This window comes from Acinonyx jubatus, chromosome C1 (assembly GCF_027475565.1).
Source record: "Acinonyx jubatus isolate Ajub_Pintada_27869175 chromosome C1, VMU_Ajub_asm_v1.0, whole genome shotgun sequence".
In the NCBI taxonomy this organism is placed as follows: domain Eukaryota; kingdom Metazoa; phylum Chordata; class Mammalia; order Carnivora; family Felidae; genus Acinonyx; species Acinonyx jubatus.
In genome coordinates, this window is record NC_069381.1 from 166,515,321 (window position 1) to 166,533,108 (window position 17,788).

General features: G+C 36.5%; 1 protein-coding gene across 1 annotated transcript in view; it reads left to right on the forward strand.

The window, feature by feature from the left end:
- ITGA4 (integrin subunit alpha 4) overlaps positions 1–17,788 on the forward strand; it is an 89,612-nt gene that overhangs the window by 21,513 nt on the left and 50,311 nt on the right. Inside the window, exons 5-14 of the mRNA XM_027055363.2 lie at positions 241–308; positions 1,559–1,688; positions 3,256–3,341; positions 4,252–4,314; positions 4,404–4,541; positions 8,361–8,472; positions 14,414–14,508; positions 15,819–15,909; positions 16,488–16,533; positions 16,904–17,058. Of these exons, the coding sequence (XP_026911164.1) occupies positions 241–308; positions 1,559–1,688; positions 3,256–3,341; positions 4,252–4,314; positions 4,404–4,541; positions 8,361–8,472; positions 14,414–14,508; positions 15,819–15,909; positions 16,488–16,533; positions 16,904–17,058 (984 nt within the window). The remainder of the gene's footprint in view (positions 1–240; positions 309–1,558; positions 1,689–3,255; positions 3,342–4,251; positions 4,315–4,403; positions 4,542–8,360; positions 8,473–14,413; positions 14,509–15,818; positions 15,910–16,487; positions 16,534–16,903; positions 17,059–17,788) is intronic.

Genomic DNA, 17,788 nt, shown 5'->3' on the forward strand with positions numbered 1-17,788 from the left:
AGAAAGAGGCAGAGGTAGCTGTTTTTATGCTATTTTGCAGGAATATTTTGGGGGATTAATATGGAAGAGATTTTTTATCTTTTATCAAAGCTACTATCTTAAAAATGGGTTAGTATAAAATATAGACTCTAAAAGGTATGTTAGTAAGGATTTATAAGATAAACAAAATTATGCAAATTTTGTCTTTTTCAATGAAATCCTGAATTGTTTTTTGTTTTTTGTTTTTTTACTTCATTTTAGATTATGTGAGAAAATTTGGAGAAAATTTTGCATCATGTCAAGCTGGAATATCTAGTTTTTACACTGAGGTAATAGCTCCTAAAATACAGAATTTTAATTCTTAAGATTCAGACTTCTGGTTTACAGGTGTTACGCTTTATGGTAAAAATTGTATAACACCTAAATAATAGTTTTCTTAAATTTGAGTATATTACAGCTTAATTTTCAACACTCAATATTCAACATATTTTGAAAACCGGTTAATACTTAAGATGGCTGTGTCACGCAAGACCAACTAAAAGTCTACACTAAAGAATATGCCTTGCATCAAAAATTTAATAAAAATAAAAGGAAGCTATTGTTATTTGCTTTAACTTATACATTTAAAATATTCAAATATGTTTTTAATTACTAGTTGAGGGGAAAAACATATGAATCCACATCTTTCATTAAAATTATGAGAATTGAGAGATTGAAGAATTTAATATCCTTTTAAATTAGACGTATTCCCAAACTCTGTTTTTCTCTAACACTCCAGGCAGGATATACAATCAAAGATCACAGTTGTATTCAACTTCCAAATCTCCCATTTTACCTTCAAAACCCATTAGGAATTTCTGAATGTTTTCTGGATCTATGCAGTCAGACTATCAAGCGTTGAGTTAACAATTTCCATAAATATTACCTAAAAAAAACCACTGTATACTTAAATTGACTTTTTTATAAGGTCAGGATCATTTAGGAAATTTAGAAATATGTTAAATAGGTTTGATCGCTATAAGTTCTCATATTTCACCAAATATATCTGTTCATTCTGACTTTACTGTTGTTTCCTTTTCCTGAATTTGTATTTATCGTCAAATATGCCCCCAATTTCCATTGGATTTGTTTTTTTTTCTAAGCTAACGTTGTTAAGGAAAGTAGTCATTGACTCTTAGCAAATAGGAATAAATTAAATCCACTTTTTACTCTTTAGCAACACGTGACTATCTCCATAATAAGCACTAATGAATTATCCAGATGCAATTCACTTGATTAGAAACCATATTACCTGTCTCCCAAAAGCTTTCTCTAGTATTCCATGATTCTTTCTTCAATTTTAAGGTTCACTGATGAGTGTGAAGGGAGAGTTTCTTCTATGAGATTGTGCTTATAGGTGAAAATTCATTAGCTAGCTTCTCTGGCTTTTTTTCTGATATGTTTTTAAATTCATAAAATGCTCAGATTTTAGAAATGTATTATCAAAACGTATTCTTGTCACTACTTAAAATGTATATTTGGAGGAGGTTTTGAGTGGATTAAACTTTGAAATGATGATAAATTGTTTTTTTTCTTACAGGATTTAATTGTGATGGGAGCCCCAGGATCATCTTATTGGACTGGCTCTCTTTTTGTCTACAATATAACTACAAATAAGTACAAGGCTTTTTTAGACAAAGATAATGAAGTAAAATTTGGAAGTTATTTAGGTACTGTAAAAATGGACAAACTCCAGTCCTTTAGGTCTTACAGATACTATTCCTCTTACTTATGATTACTAGTCTCTTCAAAAGATCAAAATGGCCAATAGCAATTAAAGAGTTTATAAACTGTCACTTTAAGGATATAATCGATGAAACTTTAACTTAATGATTGTAATTATATATGTTAAATATTAATATTTACTTGTTAGACTAGAGAACTGGTTTAGTTTACTCTTACAAGCTTGTATCTTGATGCAGTAAACATGTTATCGTAAAGGTTGCATCTATTGAGTGCTTACCGTATCCAAGGAACTTTTGTTTTTAAGTTTATTTATTTGAGAGAGAGAGAGAGAAAGAGAGAGAGAGAGAGAGAGAATGAACATGTGGGGGAGGGACAGCGAGAGACAAGAAGAGCGAGAATCCCAAGCAGGTTCCATGGGCTCTGTGCTGACAGCAATGTGGAGCTCAAACTCACAAACCATGAGATCATGACCTGAGCCAAAATCAAGAGTCAGAAACTCAACCAACTGAGCTACCCAGGCGCCCACCAAGGAACTTTTATAGGCATTCGACACGAATTCATTGAATCATGTATGAGTAAGTGTAGTTTCTTAAAGGACCAGCTGAAAGTCAGTGGGACTATCGACAGCATTCTACACAATGAGTAACATTATGAAGCATACGGATCTAAAAACAGCTCATTGACCTTAGCCTCATATGTTCTTAGAAAATATTTCCCAGAGTTTATTCTTGTCTTTCTCCTTCCTCTCCTCTTCCTCCCCCTCCATTGCCTCCTCATCCTGTGTAGTAGGACACTTTATAGTCTGTATTTCTACAGAAACCCAAGATTTCTCAGCATTGATTCCTGTTACAGTAAAAAGGGATGCTTTTCCCATAGCTTTTTAGAAAATACAGATTTGTTAATCATATGTGCTTCAAATGTAAGCAACCTATACTCAGAAATAATTACAATAAGAAAAAGCGGTGTTATTTTTTCCCATTCATACAGTAAGAATTCTTTTTCAAACAGAAGGAATTTGCTTATAATTCAACATTTACTTGTTTGTGGTTGAAGTATATCTTGAAGTATTATAAGAAATATAACTTAGCATTATGCCTTTTGTCTTATAACAAAATATCTTACCATTTGTGTCCTCATATGGTTTTATCCCTGTAGGAAGATTCCATGGTGAAAGAGTTGAAGTTTAGGGAGTTTTTGCTTAAAGTTTAACATGTTAAATTTTAGATCTCTAAGATATTTCACTTGTAATACTAGAAGCTAGCATATTCTGGTACTACATAGAGACCAACAGACCAGATGTAAAAGTGCTGTCTTTAATTTCTAGGACTTGGAAATGAAAGCCATGTGCCTAGCTTCATAACACAGACTAATAATTGCTTAAAGCATATGATAAATGAACAGTTTTGAATATTGCTATGCTAAATATTCTTAAAACCGTTTAGTGTAGTCTTTGGAATTCAGTCTCATTTGATTCTGTGAATGGATTTATGATGATATATTTTACCCATTGCAAATAATGATTCCCATGGTTGTTGTCCACTTTCTTTGAAGGCTACTCAGTTGGAGCTGGTCATTTTCGGAGTCCGCATACTACCGAAGTAGTTGGAGGAGCCCCTCAACATGAACAGATTGGTAAAGTAAGAATTACATTTTTACATTAATTCTTGACAAAACTTCAAGGAAACTGCATGAGAGAATGAGATACTAAAGGAGAAACTGCAAAAATTCTAAGGAATGAAAACTAAAAGTGATGAGCTGTGCACTGCCTTTTATGGTGAAAGTTGTATGGCTTTTAGATTAAATTTAACAGAAAAGCTTAAAGGAAAATTCTGAAAGTCAAATTGAGGCTTTTCTTTCTTTAAAAAAATTTTTTTAACATTTTTTCATTTTTGAGAGAGACATAGTGTGAGCGGGGGAGGGGAAGAGAGAGGGAGAAACAGAATCCAAAGTAGGCTCCAGACTCTGAGTTGTCAGCACAGTGCCCGATGCAGCCTGATGCGGGGCTCAAACTCATGAACAGTGAGATCATGATTTGAGCCAAAGTCGACGCTTAACCGACTGAGCCACCTGGGCGCCCCAGAGGCTTTTCTTTCTTGTGAGTAAATTGTTTTTGGGGGAAAAAAAAGATCTCAAGATGTCTAGGGAATATATTTACCGGTTACCACGTTTCTAGGTGAAGGGATATTGAGCGAGCTGTATGTTTTGTGTAAGACCAGAAAGAATCAGATGTTCTTTCTGGTTCTGGGTTTTTGTTCCATTTTAGTGTGGACATCACTAAACTTTTCTGAGCCTTACTTTGGAAAGTGAGGCAAGCAGCACTTTGTGCTCTAAGGGATCAAGACTGTAGTCCCTGAGAAGATAGTTCAAGGAAGGCATATTAATGTGAATGTGGTTCCCTAAAGCTTTTGAATTACACCCAAAAGGATTTTTTTTAACTCTTTGGGCAGTTACAAGTTGTGAACGTTGATGTTTTGATCACCTGAGGATTTTTTTTTTTTTTTAACGTGATAGCAGTCTCAGTTTTTCTAACTCTGTTCCTAATTGCAGGCATACATATTCAGCATCGAGGCCAGAGAACTAAACATCTTACATGAAATGAAAGGTAAAAAGGTAATGTCTCCACCTTTGGTATCACCGAGGGCTTTCGTGAATCACCCTGCTGCTTTTCTCAGTGACGGGATCTGGTTTGTTTTGGGCAGCTTGGCTCCTATTTTGGAGCTTCTGTCTGTGCCGTGGACCTCAACGCAGACGGCTTCTCAGACCTCCTCGTGGGAGCTCCCATGCAGAGCATCATCAGGGAGGAAGGCAGAGTGTTTGTGTATATCAACTCTGGCTCAGTAAGTCCAATCACTCACCAGCTGCAGGCCGTCTATGATATTATGACACAAACTGAAGTTAGTTCAGGCTTCTGAGGCTATAGATTCTTAGGCTTATTTTACCGATGAAAGTAGAAACTCTGCTATTGTACTAATGCTCTAAAAATGAAATGGAACATTCTGGTGGATGGGAAGCTGTCCCATTTTGACATTCCAGAAGTAGGAGATTAGTTGTTCTGGTGTTTTTCTACTGACATCTTGAACTTCAAGTAAAGTTTCTTTTAGTTTTCTTATAATGCAAATCTCATTTGAAAGAATGATTTTTATCTATCCCTCAAAATGTAGATTTATTATTGGTTCTGTAGTGGATGTCTTTGCTTACAAATATTATCAGAAGTAGAAGATAAAGTAGAAAATGTTTTTAATTTACTTATTTGAAAAGAATAGGAAACAAGATGTGTTTGGATAAAATGTTAATTTACACAATTTATGTAGATGATATTCTTGATATAAGAATATAAGGGAGGCACCCGGGTGGCTCAGTTGGTTAAGTGTCTGGCTTCGGCTGAGGTCATGATCTCGCTGTTGGTGGGTTCAAGCCCCATGTTGGGCTCTGTGCTGACAGCTCAGAGCCTGGAGTCTGCTTCAGATTCTGTGTCTCCCTCTCTCTCTGCCCCTTCCCTGCTCACACTCTGTGTCTGTCTGTCTGTCTCAGAAATATTAAAAAAAAAAATTGAAGAATATAAAGGGCACCTGGGTGGTTCAGTCAGTTAAACATCCAACTTGGGCTCAGGTCATGATCTCACAGTTGGTGGGTTTGAGCCTCACATTGGGCTCTGTGCTGACAGCTCAGATCCCAGAACCTGCTTTGGATTCTGTGTCTCCCCCTCTCTCTCTGCCCCTCCCCCGCTTATGCTCTGTCCTTCTTTCCCTGTCTCTCTTAAAAATAAACACACATTTTAAAAAATGGGCATAGTTCATTCCAAAGTAGATACAGTAGGTGTACAAGTAATTACTGCTTCTGGTTGAGTTATAAATTATGGGAGATGTTGTGGAGTAGAAACTAACCACTTCACAATTCAATTTAAAGAGTTCTGTTGACCTTATCTTGCCAGTCTGTCTTCTTGGCATTAAATAAAAACAAAGGATTGATAGGGCCTTGATGGAGTCTTCTTGGTCTGTTCCTTTGATTTAAGAGAAAGAACGGAATTGTGAGAAAAGTGACTAATTTCTTAAGGCACAGCAATTTTAGTTAGGATTCAACAAAGTAAAATCTGTTTCAAGAAAGTATTTATAGTCTTAATCAATGGTTTTAGAGCATTTGATAAAGTCCTATATTAAGCACTGGCCTAAACACTTTATTATTTGAGAGTGAATAGTCTTATACAGTTAAAAGATTTTCAAAGTTCCGAATACAGAGCAGCAAAGTTGTTAATTGGGATTCCCTAGACTGTGTTTCCACTTAAATTTAATAGTCAAGGCATATCATCGACAAAGTGATCATGCATATCTCCTTAACAGTGATATCAAGCATTAGGTTTTTTTGCACAGATATTTCACATTCCCCTACTCATAAATGGTCATCTTATACTAGCTACATCCTCATCATGCATACTTCTCTTTAGAAACTAAACTTTTTGAAAACAGCTTAAAAAGTAATCCTATACACCTAAAATAAGGCAGTATGTGATCTTTTTTTCCTCATTGAAGTCTTAAGCAATCCTAATGGGAAAAACAAACAAAAGTGTGTTCCTTTGATTTAAAGGGCAAGGAAGGAGCTGTACCCGTTAGGCTACCCTCTTGTTCTTCCCTCATTCCTACCTGAAGGCACCACTATTGAACATGGGGTAATTTCATAACTGATTGCAGTTTTTAACCCTTCTGACCTAGGTTATTCTTTCTTTGTTCCCTTCTTACTTCCTATTTGTTACCTCTCTAAAATGGCACTAACCACTGCCTGGCAATATATTAGTTTGGCTTGGTACTGTCTGATCTTCTCCTGGAAGTGTTTTTCTACTGCTGTGTTTTTAGGGTTTGAAAGAGGACTGAAGAAATAGGTGCTCAGTAATTGTTTCTGAATGAACTGAAGGAAGAATGATACTTGAGTGAATCTTGCTTCCACCTGCTTCTATGAAAATAATTCTTAGAGGTCGCCAGAGGTCACCATTTTCTGACTGGGGAATACTTGAAGAGTGATCAGTACTTCTTGAAACCCTCTTCGTGGAACTTCAGTGCCTTTCTATTGTTTTAGGTCTATACCTTCTCGTCCTCTCTGGAGCCCATTCTCCCTTCTCTTTAAATTAGGATTTCCCTTGGAGTCCAGCTTTTTCATCCCTTATTCCCTGATAAAATAATTTCTGTTTTCGGTGCCAGTGATTTTTGTCTGCAGAGATGATTCATTAAAAAAAAAAAAAACACTGAGAAAATATCTGAAATGTAACAAAACCTATGGAAATAGCTGAGAATAATCTTAGTTCTGACCTCTAAGACCTCAAGTCTAGAAAAGACACAAACATGAGAGTAAAGAATTTAAGTTTAGGAGTTGTTTGGTTGGAAAATAAAAGTGGAAGGGTATTTCGTAATCAGAAGGAAAAGAACCTGTGTGATTAGGGGATGATGAAGAGACTTATTTAAGAAGAGGAAAGGATCTATGATGAGTGCATGGATTTTTTTTTTCTTACTACAAAGGAGTGACATAATCAGAGTTTAGAAAGAGGTCTGGCAGTTGTTACTGCAGTGGCTCAATATTGCAACATTATTGAATGTCTCCTTGTTTTTTTTTCTTTTATTTTTGAGAGACAGAGCACAAGCAGAGGAGGGGCAGAGAGAGAGAGAGAGAGAGAGAAACACAGAATCTGAAGCAGGCTCCAGGCCCTGAGCTGTCATCACAGAGCCTGATGAGGGGCTCACACTCACGAACTGTGAGATCATGACCTGAGCTGACCTCAAGTCAGAGGCTTAGCCGACTGAGCCACCCAGGTGCCCCTGAATGTCTCCTTGTAATACCTCATCTTCCAACTTAAGAGATAGCAATTGACCAACCCATGTTTCATTGCCGCTAGGATAAGGCTCAAGGCTAGCTTCCGTTGTGCCAACTCCTCAACTCAGAAGCCTTCAGTGGCTTCCTGTTCCCTAAATGGAAGTAAATTTCCCTCAGTATTCAAAATTCCACACCATAACACTTCGGTTTTTTTTGGTTTTTTTTTTTTTTTTTTGTCTCCTTCGTTCTATATACCATTCATAACAGCCAAATTCTTTGGAAATTTGTTTTGCTGATTGTATTCTCTGCATATTAAAATTATGTCCATCCTTCAACAGCCACCTTGAATACCATCTCTTATGAAATCTCTCCTTGCTTTTACAGTTAGATATGCTGTTCTTGATAATACAAAGCAGTCTGTGCTTCTCCGTCATTTCCATGTTTGTGCTAAGCCTTCCATGTAACTGGGCTTCTTCAGGAAGGGGAGACTGTCTCCTACATACACTGCTTGGTCCTCGTTGGCCTCTTTCCTCTTTGCACAGTGCATTGCCTTTAGTAGGAACTCAATAAATATTTGCTAAATTGAATTATCAAAATGATTTATTGGATTTTCAAAGCCAGGGATCATGAGTTCGACAATTTTTATGTCCTCTGAGCTCTAATCATACTATTATATGTGTTGACATACTTGATAAATATTTATTGAATGGAACGGAGATGTGTGTACTAAAGCTCAGTCTGTAGTTTGTCCAACTTGTTTGAAGCATTAGAAAAAATCCATATCCAATTACAACAGTAAATCATGTGTAAAGTTGTCAGAGAGGGTTATAATGACATCTTTTCTCCCCTTTTCTGTCTAGGGAGCAGTAATGAACGAAATGGAAACAGAGCTCCTTGGAAGTGACAAATATGCGGCAAGATTTGGGGAATCTATTGTTAATCTTGGAGACCTTGACAATGATGGCTTTGAAGGTAATGAAAAGTATCTAATTTGGTACTTGACTTCTGCTTTTAAAATGGAACATGGAAGATAATATGATTGGAGTTTTAAGTTGTTAGCCTTTCTATAGAAAATGGAGCCAAAATGTTACGCTAAGCTCATTTTCTTTTTGGTGTTATACCTGACTTCTCCTCACTGGTTAATTATTCTTAATTGATTGCAGACTCATTAGACCAGGCTATTTAACTCTATGTACAGTAAAGACACTGACAAGACCCAACAGAGGCTGGCTGCAGAGCTGGAGCAGGGTTCTAGAAGACCCCGTTGTGCCAGGCATCCCTTGTTCAGGTGCTACGTTGTGGGACAATTTGGTGAATGGCAGGAGAGCACGCTTAGCAGTAGTGAGGGGCAGCTGGCAGACCCAGTAATATTGGCTATTGACCAACTTATATGGAAGCCACTCCCTAATGCACTAGATAGTTCTGTCATAACTGTGCCTATTGCCTGGATATCAGCCCTGCTGTTGAAATACCTGTGTCTACCAGCCTTTCCTCTTAAAATTTACTTTTTTCAGTCTAATACGGAATGGTAACCAAGTCTGGTAAAATTGTGCATAGGATGATGAATGGGTTTGAAAGGAGGGTGTGCAATTTGTAGAGTTCAGCAAATAAGTATTTGATATTTTCAGGGCTCAGAATTGTCTATCTTAATGTAATCATTAGCAATTGGCATATGGTAATAAGTTGAAACTGAGTTGGATACAGGAAATAGATGAGGGAGTACTATAAGTTCTCGCTTAATTTTTTTAATACCTCTTACGCCAAAAGGCTTCACTCTAATTGTTTAAAATGTGTTGGTCTTTGGGGTGCCTGGGTGGCTCAGTTGGTTGAGCGACCGACTTTGGCTCAGGTCATGATCTTGCAGTCTGTGAGTTTGAGCCCTGCATTGGGCCCTGTGCTGACAGCTCAGAGCCTGGAGCCTGCAGCCTGCTTCAGATTCTGTGTCTCCTTCCCTCTCTGACCCTCTCCCAGTCATGCTCTGTCTCTTTCTCTCTGTCAATAATAAATAAACATTAAAAAAATAAAATGTGTTGGTCTTCAAGAAGAAAGTTAGTGGGATACTGACTATATATTTTGAATACTTTGAATATACATTGAATAGATATCACATATTGAATATATGGACTCTATTAAATGTAAGAGTATAATTTGGTATACAAATATTACCATTTCTAGAGTTTTACTATCTTATTAAAAATAAAGGAAATTAAGTATATATTTTTAAGGTTATGGTTACATGTAAGCTTTACATTAAAACTTCTATAAGGTTTTATTATGCTGTATTTCACAAGAGTCAGCAATTCTGATGTTTATTGAGCACTTACTTTGTGTCAGATGTACCATGCCAGGTGGAGAGTATATGCCATAATAAATGTAAACAAAAGAAATAGTGACACCCTTCTCTATAATTCTAAAATCAAATGGAATATAAAATTAAGACATAAAAAAACCTTAGGTGGTGAAATTTAAGGAATTTACCTAATAAATATCTATGGATAAAGCCATGTTTATGCACCTTGACATTTCATAGATATTACGAGATAATGCAGTTCTTTCCTTGAAAAAGAAAATCATTCAGTAAGATACTTACTTTGTTATGATTCCTTATACATCTTGTTTTAATTGACACATTTGAGGAAGACCATTTGCTGTTTTGAATGTACTAAAATAAAACATGGGTGAGTGCACATGAGAAGTGTTTTTTTTGTGTGTGTGTTTTTTTTTGGGTTTTTTTTTTTTGTTTTTTTTTGTTTGGTTTTTTTTTTGTGGCATCAAAATGTCAATGACAAACCTGAATTCTTAAAATCAGATATAGTGGCAAAAAGGTCATGGACATTACTCCTGTAGCGAGGAGAATCCCAGGCAGTTTTCCAGTGGCGTGTGAAGGACAGAAAGTGTTCTGTCCATGAGACTTAGGAAGAAGAACTAGGGGAGACCTTGGGGGTACGAGGCGGTCTTCCAGACTGCATGTGACAACCTAGGTTTCAGACAGCACTTTGTGTCCTAAAGTCTTCGGCTCTTGACTCCTAAAGGTAATGGCTTTATGTGTTCTATTCAAACACATATGATTATATGATTTAGGATTCTATTCAAATGATTATTTCTCATATTTCAGTATATTTTTGTGCTATTACAATTTCATTTATAATTTACCTCATATTTACATTTAGTGACTCTATTAATGCTGATTCACTTCAGTGCATGCTTGTTTATCTTTTTCTACTTTATCAGTTCTAATTTTTTTTTTAGTCTTATTGAGATGTGACTGAAATACATCGTGTAAGTTGAAGGTATACAACAGAATGACTTAATATATGGATGTAGTACAGAATGATTACCACCTTGCGTCTAGTTAACATCTATTCCCTCACAGTTAATTTTTTTTCCTTGTGATAGCTTAAGATCTACTCTCTTAGCAACTTTGAAATAGATGATACAATATCGTTCACTCTAGTCATTACACTGTACCTTGCATCTCCAGAACTGTATCTTAGAACTAGAAGTTTGTACCTTGACCTTTTCACCCAATTCCCCCTACCCCTCAACTCTGGCAACCACCAATCTGATCTGTTTCTGTGAGTCTGATTTTTTTTAGATTCCACATGTAAAAGTGAGATCCTACCGTGTTAGTGTTTCTCTGACTTATTTCACTGAGTAAAATGCCCTGAGTTCATACATGTTACCACAAACGGCAGGATTTATTTCTTTTTTATGGCCAAGGTAGCCCTTTATTTTTGCCAATGAGTAAGCATTTTGCACGTTTTCGATCTTAACAAGACTGTGCTGATTTGCAAGTGGGCTCAGCGTGTTGTACTTCTTCACTGAGGTTTTTAATTCTTCTCTACCATATCTGCCTCGGTGAGAAAGCAAGGAACCTTGTCTTGTATTTATTTCCCTTTTCTTTTACCGCATCTTCTATCTTATTTAATTATTCTGGAGTAGATGGGTGAAGTTACTTTTTGTTCATGGCAGTGTGTGGGATTGTGTAGAAAGGGGATGAAAATCTCACCTGTTCTTTTTCCTTCCACGTCCATAGATGCAAACAGACTTAAAGTCCTTACTATTCACACTTTCGTGGTGCTTTGTAGAGGAGACAAGTTATTTTTGCATTCATTATATCCTGTCCTTTTCCTTTTTTTAATTCAATAGGAAAAATCAGGCTGAATTTCCTGTGTACTTAGAAAAGCAATGAAGGCCATTTTCTAAGGAGATAACCAATTTGGCAAGAGTCCAGCATAAAAATCTCATCAAGAGTGTGAGGAAGTTAGGGAATAGGTACATGAATAAACCTACATGATGGACACAACTGACAGCATTTTGGATTTCACCTTGAGCATTGACTTCTAGACTGTATGTTTGAATATTCTTTAAGCAGAGCCATAATGAAGTATAAGCTGTGTATTTATGTGCCCCTGAAATGTTGATATATTATCACGTCATTAATTGAGCAGTTCTTTTGACTTCAGGAGTTTGCAGGAGAGGAAAACACTGGAGATAGTCTGTAGTGTTCATGATTCCGTAGAGCATGGTTGATGGGTGAACACAGGCTCTGGGAGCCAGACCACAGCACTTATATCCCAGCTTCTTCATATCCTAGCTCTGTGCCCTTTAGCAAGTTACACTCTGTGCCTCAGTTTCCTCATCCAAGTTGGAATCAAAAAGTACTTATTTGATAAAGTTTAAGAGTTACATGAGAAAAGCCCCTACTACAGTGCCTGCATTATAATAAAATTGTGTTTATTTCCATTGTTAGCTGATGTTAAAATTATTTTGATTATGCCAATAATTGTTACAGTTTGCACTAACAATGAAATAAAATGTTCTAAAAATTGTCAGTGTTTTGCTCTATATGTTGTGTCCCAAACTGACTTGGATAGGCATGAAAAAAACATTAATAATACGTATTTTCCTTATTCCTGTAATGTTTGCTAACATTTAGTATGTTCTGTAACAGATCCAAATGTAATCATAGGAAATAAGAATTTGGATCTATATATAAGAAAGGAAAAAACTGAATATAGTCCACAAGTCTTCTGCTTGAAATGACATTGATTTGGGCTTTTTTATATTTCATTTCAAAAGGCACATCTGTATCGTGTCAAGACTTGTGCCTTTCATCACTAGTGCTAGTGACTTATTGCGAGAATTTCTGTGTGTCAACAGCTTCATAGCCCCAGGCTTGTTAGCTTTACGTATCATCGAGAATGAAGATCCAGGACTCTAGTTTACTAATGATGTAGCCATAGTAGTTGAAGTATAAACCAGCCCTGACTACTGAGATCTGTGACAGGTCTTGCCTTCAGTGGCCACGGGATGCTTTCCCCCCACTCCTTCCCTTACCTCCCTCTTCCTCTCTCCTTCTCTCTCTTCCTTCCCACTCCTTCCCCTTATGTACCTGTGAGTATTTAGTTTGCACAGGTATGGCTCCAGCTATTTCAAACTCATTGCCATTGTTCCTGTGTCCCATGCTGCCCCTTAGTCCCCTGTCATGATGCAGGCTATTGTCTCTGTCTAAACTGCCTTTACCCTTTTTTTTTTCTCACCTGGCTATGACCTGTCACTACTTTAATCTCGGCTTGGGTATCCTCTTCTATGTGAAGCCTTTCCTCATTTCTACCACCTTCTCATATGTGGTGCGTTTATTCTGGTTTTATGTTCTCTTCTTCCCTGCTAGACCACAGTCCCTTTTCATGGCCCTCTCCTGTATGGCTGGTTTCTGTCAAATGCCCAGAATACAGTAGGTGCTCAATAGTTTTCCACTGAATAAATCAACAAATGGGTATAATTGCACATGAGGATTTAAAATAACTGGCACAAGTCAAAAGAGCGCAACCTTATTATGTTTAAACAATATATAAAGTATGTCTATTATTTACTTTTAGATGTCATTAGAAATTGTACAACATTTGGCATAGAATCATATCAAAGAGGTATTTATTCTCATTGAAATAGCAGTCAGCAATTACCACCGTAGCCGTTAAAAAGTTTTCAGATCTGATAAACTAAGAAGTATTGACTATCATGAAAGCAAACTTGCTGTATTTTGGGTTTCTATGAAAGTAATAAGAAAACATTGTATGTAAATGAACCTATGACTAAACCCAAATTAAAACTAATGAAATGCTCTTGCAGCTGTAGAAAATTATTTTTCTCCTGTGTGTTGTATATTTATGGCCCTTATGCAATCAGGTCCTTCCTAGTTTGTTTTCTTTTGCTTATGTCAGTTGATGAACTCTTTTATTTTTTTCTCTTGGCATCATAACCTGATACGAATCTCCATAAAGTTGTAAAGATGATGTAGTCATTACTTTACAGAACAAATTCAGTTTCCAAAATCCAGTTTGCATGTTTATACATGGGTGGGTGGATACAGATGTTCTTAACAAATACCTTAATTACTTTCATTAGAACAGGAATTTAGAGGTCATTTGCAAATAAAGTAAAACCCAGAGCTCAAAACAAGGACTCTTATGGTTATAATATTCACAGATGATAATTTATTATGTGCTCAGGTCTGCTCTAAGCACTGTACATGAGTTATGTCCTATGCTGAGGGTGAGTTCTCTCATGATCCCAGGCTATCTGTGAAGGAACTGAGACACAGGTTAAGAAGAGGGCCCTGCTGGGGGTCATGCTTTGGTGGTTTGGCTCTAGAGGCTGGGCCCTTAACCATTACTAGAGTGTCTTTCAGAGCCATTTGCTCTTCTTCTTCCATGCACAGACTGTTTTATACCATTCTGCACATTGTTATGATGACGGATGCATCTTGTGATGTTTGTTTTCTGTGTAGTGAGTATTCATTTCTTGATAAGGAACTTTCATATGTGATATGAATTAAGTAGCATGAAAGTCTTCAGAGTTGCATTCTTTCTATTAAGAATTCATTTTTTCTGCCATTTAAATCCTTGAACAGATGTTGCAATTGGAGCTCCACAGGAAGATGGCTTGAGAGGTGCTATTTATATTTACAACGGCCGAGCAGATGGGGTCTCACCAACGTTCTCACAGGTAGGGTACTATTCTGCTTTCAAGAGAAGCATTGATGATAAACGGTTCCTGAAACTTCCAGGGTTAACATAGCTTTATTTTTCTTAATTTCCTCTTTCAAGTACTTAATGTATTCTATTTCACCCTTTTTCTTATAATAGCAGTAGTTGGTCTCATTTTGAAGGTCATTAATAACTCTTTGGAATCACATGTTTTCTCCATAACTAGGAGTTCTGGTTCACATCCATTCTAGTTTGTATTTAATCTAGTGAGGATTTCCTCTGGGGGCTCTTGGGTGGCTCCACCTCTTGATTTCGGTTCAGGTCGTGATTTCTTGGGATTCTCTTCCTACCTCTCTCTCTGCCCCTGCCTCCCTCACACACATGCATGCATGCTCTCTCTCTTGCTCTCAAAATAAATAAACTGAAAAAAAAAATATTTCCTCTGCATTCCATCAAATTTATGTTCTGCGATAGTATCCGTACTCTTTCAGATAAGCCCATGTGGATTTGATTAACTGTGTCTTGCAGTGTGCCTAAAGCCCCATGTTTCAGGGAGGTCGCACAGGGAGAGCAAACACATGATACTCTGATTCTTTCAGGAAGCAGCCGCAAGATGGGAGCTTTTAATAAAGTTCCCTGGTCTAACTCTGACTTGACTTTTGTCTTTCGATAAATCGGGGTATTTCAGTGTATAGGAAACACTCCATACATATGCAGAGAAGAAAAGTTTTTCCAAAGATCTTTTTGTGGAAATATTAGCTAATACTGTTATTCTTGATTGAGCAAAATAGGTAAATGGTTCTCCATATTGAACATGAAACCTCTGTACTTGTCTAGTAAAAACTATTGACTTTCTTAGTATGAATAGTGGCCAGACACGAATAAATCTATCTGGATGTGAAATTAGACATATGGAATAGGAAACACGTGTCTGATGTCAGTTGTCACACGCTAGGAAGCAGTCTGGCCAAATGGGGTGGCTTTCATCATAAGCCTGAGTAGTAGGGAAATAAATACAAAGCCTGAAAGAAGACTGGGGAGAGAGAGAGAGTCAGGACTGTTTAAGATCCCTTCTGTATAATTTTCTCTTTGTGACTTTTTCTAGTCAGAAAGTGATTTTTTTCTTGGCAAAAAATAGATGTTATCTGCCCAACTCAAGCTGGCAACTTTCATTTCTTTTAGATGCAAGTATTTGACTTAAATGCATTTTGTTACTAAATGTGCCTAGGTGTTGTAAGGCTCATGATTTAACTAGATCGTTGCTGCTTTGAGATATTCTTTGAGATATTTGAGTGTTAAAAAACTGCTTCCTACTTACCGATTTTTCAGAGAATTGAAGGACTTCAAATCAGCCAATCATTAAGTATGTTTGGACAGTCTATATCTGGACAAATTGATGCAGATAATAATGGATATGTAGGTGAGTATTAAATTGACTATTTCATAAATTGAAATGAGCTCTATTGGGGTGTTGCCTTATTACAAAGTACATAGAACTGGTATGGAAAAGTCCTAATTTACTGGTAATTTGTTTCTTTCCTTTTTAAAGCTTTTTTGAATGCAAGGATGGGTCAGAAATGATCAAATAATTAGTCAGTTGTACCGTGTTAGTTACTTGACATTTTATTCCTTGTTCTTGAAAAAATGAAAGGCACCCATGAAAATCAAACACGAGGTGCTGGAAAAAAAGACACTTTTTTGTACCTTGAGAGGAGATTCCTGGGTGACTATGTGTAGTCTACACATTGAATTTTTTAGTAAACTTTATAAGTTTTTATCATAAAGTTTGTTTACATTATAAAGGGATGAATGTTATTACAGATGAATAGACTCAGATAAATGTGGAATGAATCCTAAGATGTAAGTATATCTTTTGTAATTAATTTTCTGTAAATAGTGTTTTGATACAGTCATAAGGTGATACATAGGTATTTGTGGCTGGAAAGCAATTCTCTTTGACTAATGATGTTCATTAATCTGTTGTTTTTCATCCTCCAGATGTGGCAGTTGGTGCTTTTCGGTCTGATTCTGCTGTGCTGCTGAGGTAAGGTTGATGCATTTCACTGCTTAATGACAATTGGGCTTAATTGTAAATGATGGGAGGCAGTTTTTAAAATTGGCAGTTGTGGTGACCTCATAATGCTTTTTTCTTGGTATTATGAAATTTTATTGAACTTTAGGATTGTATTTCCATCTTACGTGGCTATTATAATTAAATCCTCAGGCAAAGCCAGTATTTTTAGAAACGCAAATGAAAATTTCTCTTGATTCATTCACAGAAATGTAATTGAGTATATATGCACTTTCTACTAATAAGGCAGTTTCATGAAGTTACTTGGTCAATGGAAACTGAAAAAACAAATCCAATTTTTTCTAAAGGAAAAGTAATATTGCTAATTTTATTTCCTTCTTAGGACAAGACCCGTAGTGATTGTTGAAGCTTCTTTAAAACATCCTGAGTCAGTAAATAGAACAAATTTTGACTGTGTTGAAAATGGATTGCCTTCTGTGTGCATGGATCTAACACTCTGTTTCTCATACAAGGGCAAAGAGGTTCCAGGTTATATTGGTAAGGATGGCCTTACAGAATTTACCCTGAGTGTGTACTTCACTCATTAATCTCATGGTCGTCTTCTGAGCCCTGACATTGTTTCACCTTAGAGGTGAATACTCCTTTCTGCCTCATCTTTTGGATTCTCAAGTTACTCTAACCAATGAGTGGGCAACAGTAAGAGGCTGTATATAGTTTTCTGAAAATTATGACAAGAAGTAAATCAGGAGTATCACCTTGCTGTATTGGGGTGAGCTAAACTGAGCTTAATATATGAAATATCTTTAGAATAGAAAGAACATTACCACAGCTTCTTCTTTGTTTAACTGGGCTCCTTTCACAGCTGGAGCTGGCTTAAATTGGAAGTCCTGAGAGGGAGATTGTTCTCTTTATATTTTGTCTTTTGAGTGAGTGAAGAAGCTTATCTCAAACCTAGACGTTGATTTCAATTTCCATAAATAACACACATCTCTTGAGGATTTCCTATGACTGTCAGCTTCTGAGACCCATGTCCATTCCCTTTATATAGGTAGCTCTCAGTTGCCCGCTCTGGAGAAGAGAGTATTGATAGGGCTCATGCAAAATTGTGGTTAATCTCAAATCACATATATGTGACTTTATACACATCAAATTTTTTCTAGCAGGTTATGTTCCTAATTATGTTATACTTAAGCTAGTATTAGAATAACTACTAGTGAAACTAGCCAATGGTAGGAGAGTGGCATACTTGGGTTTATTATTTGGACAT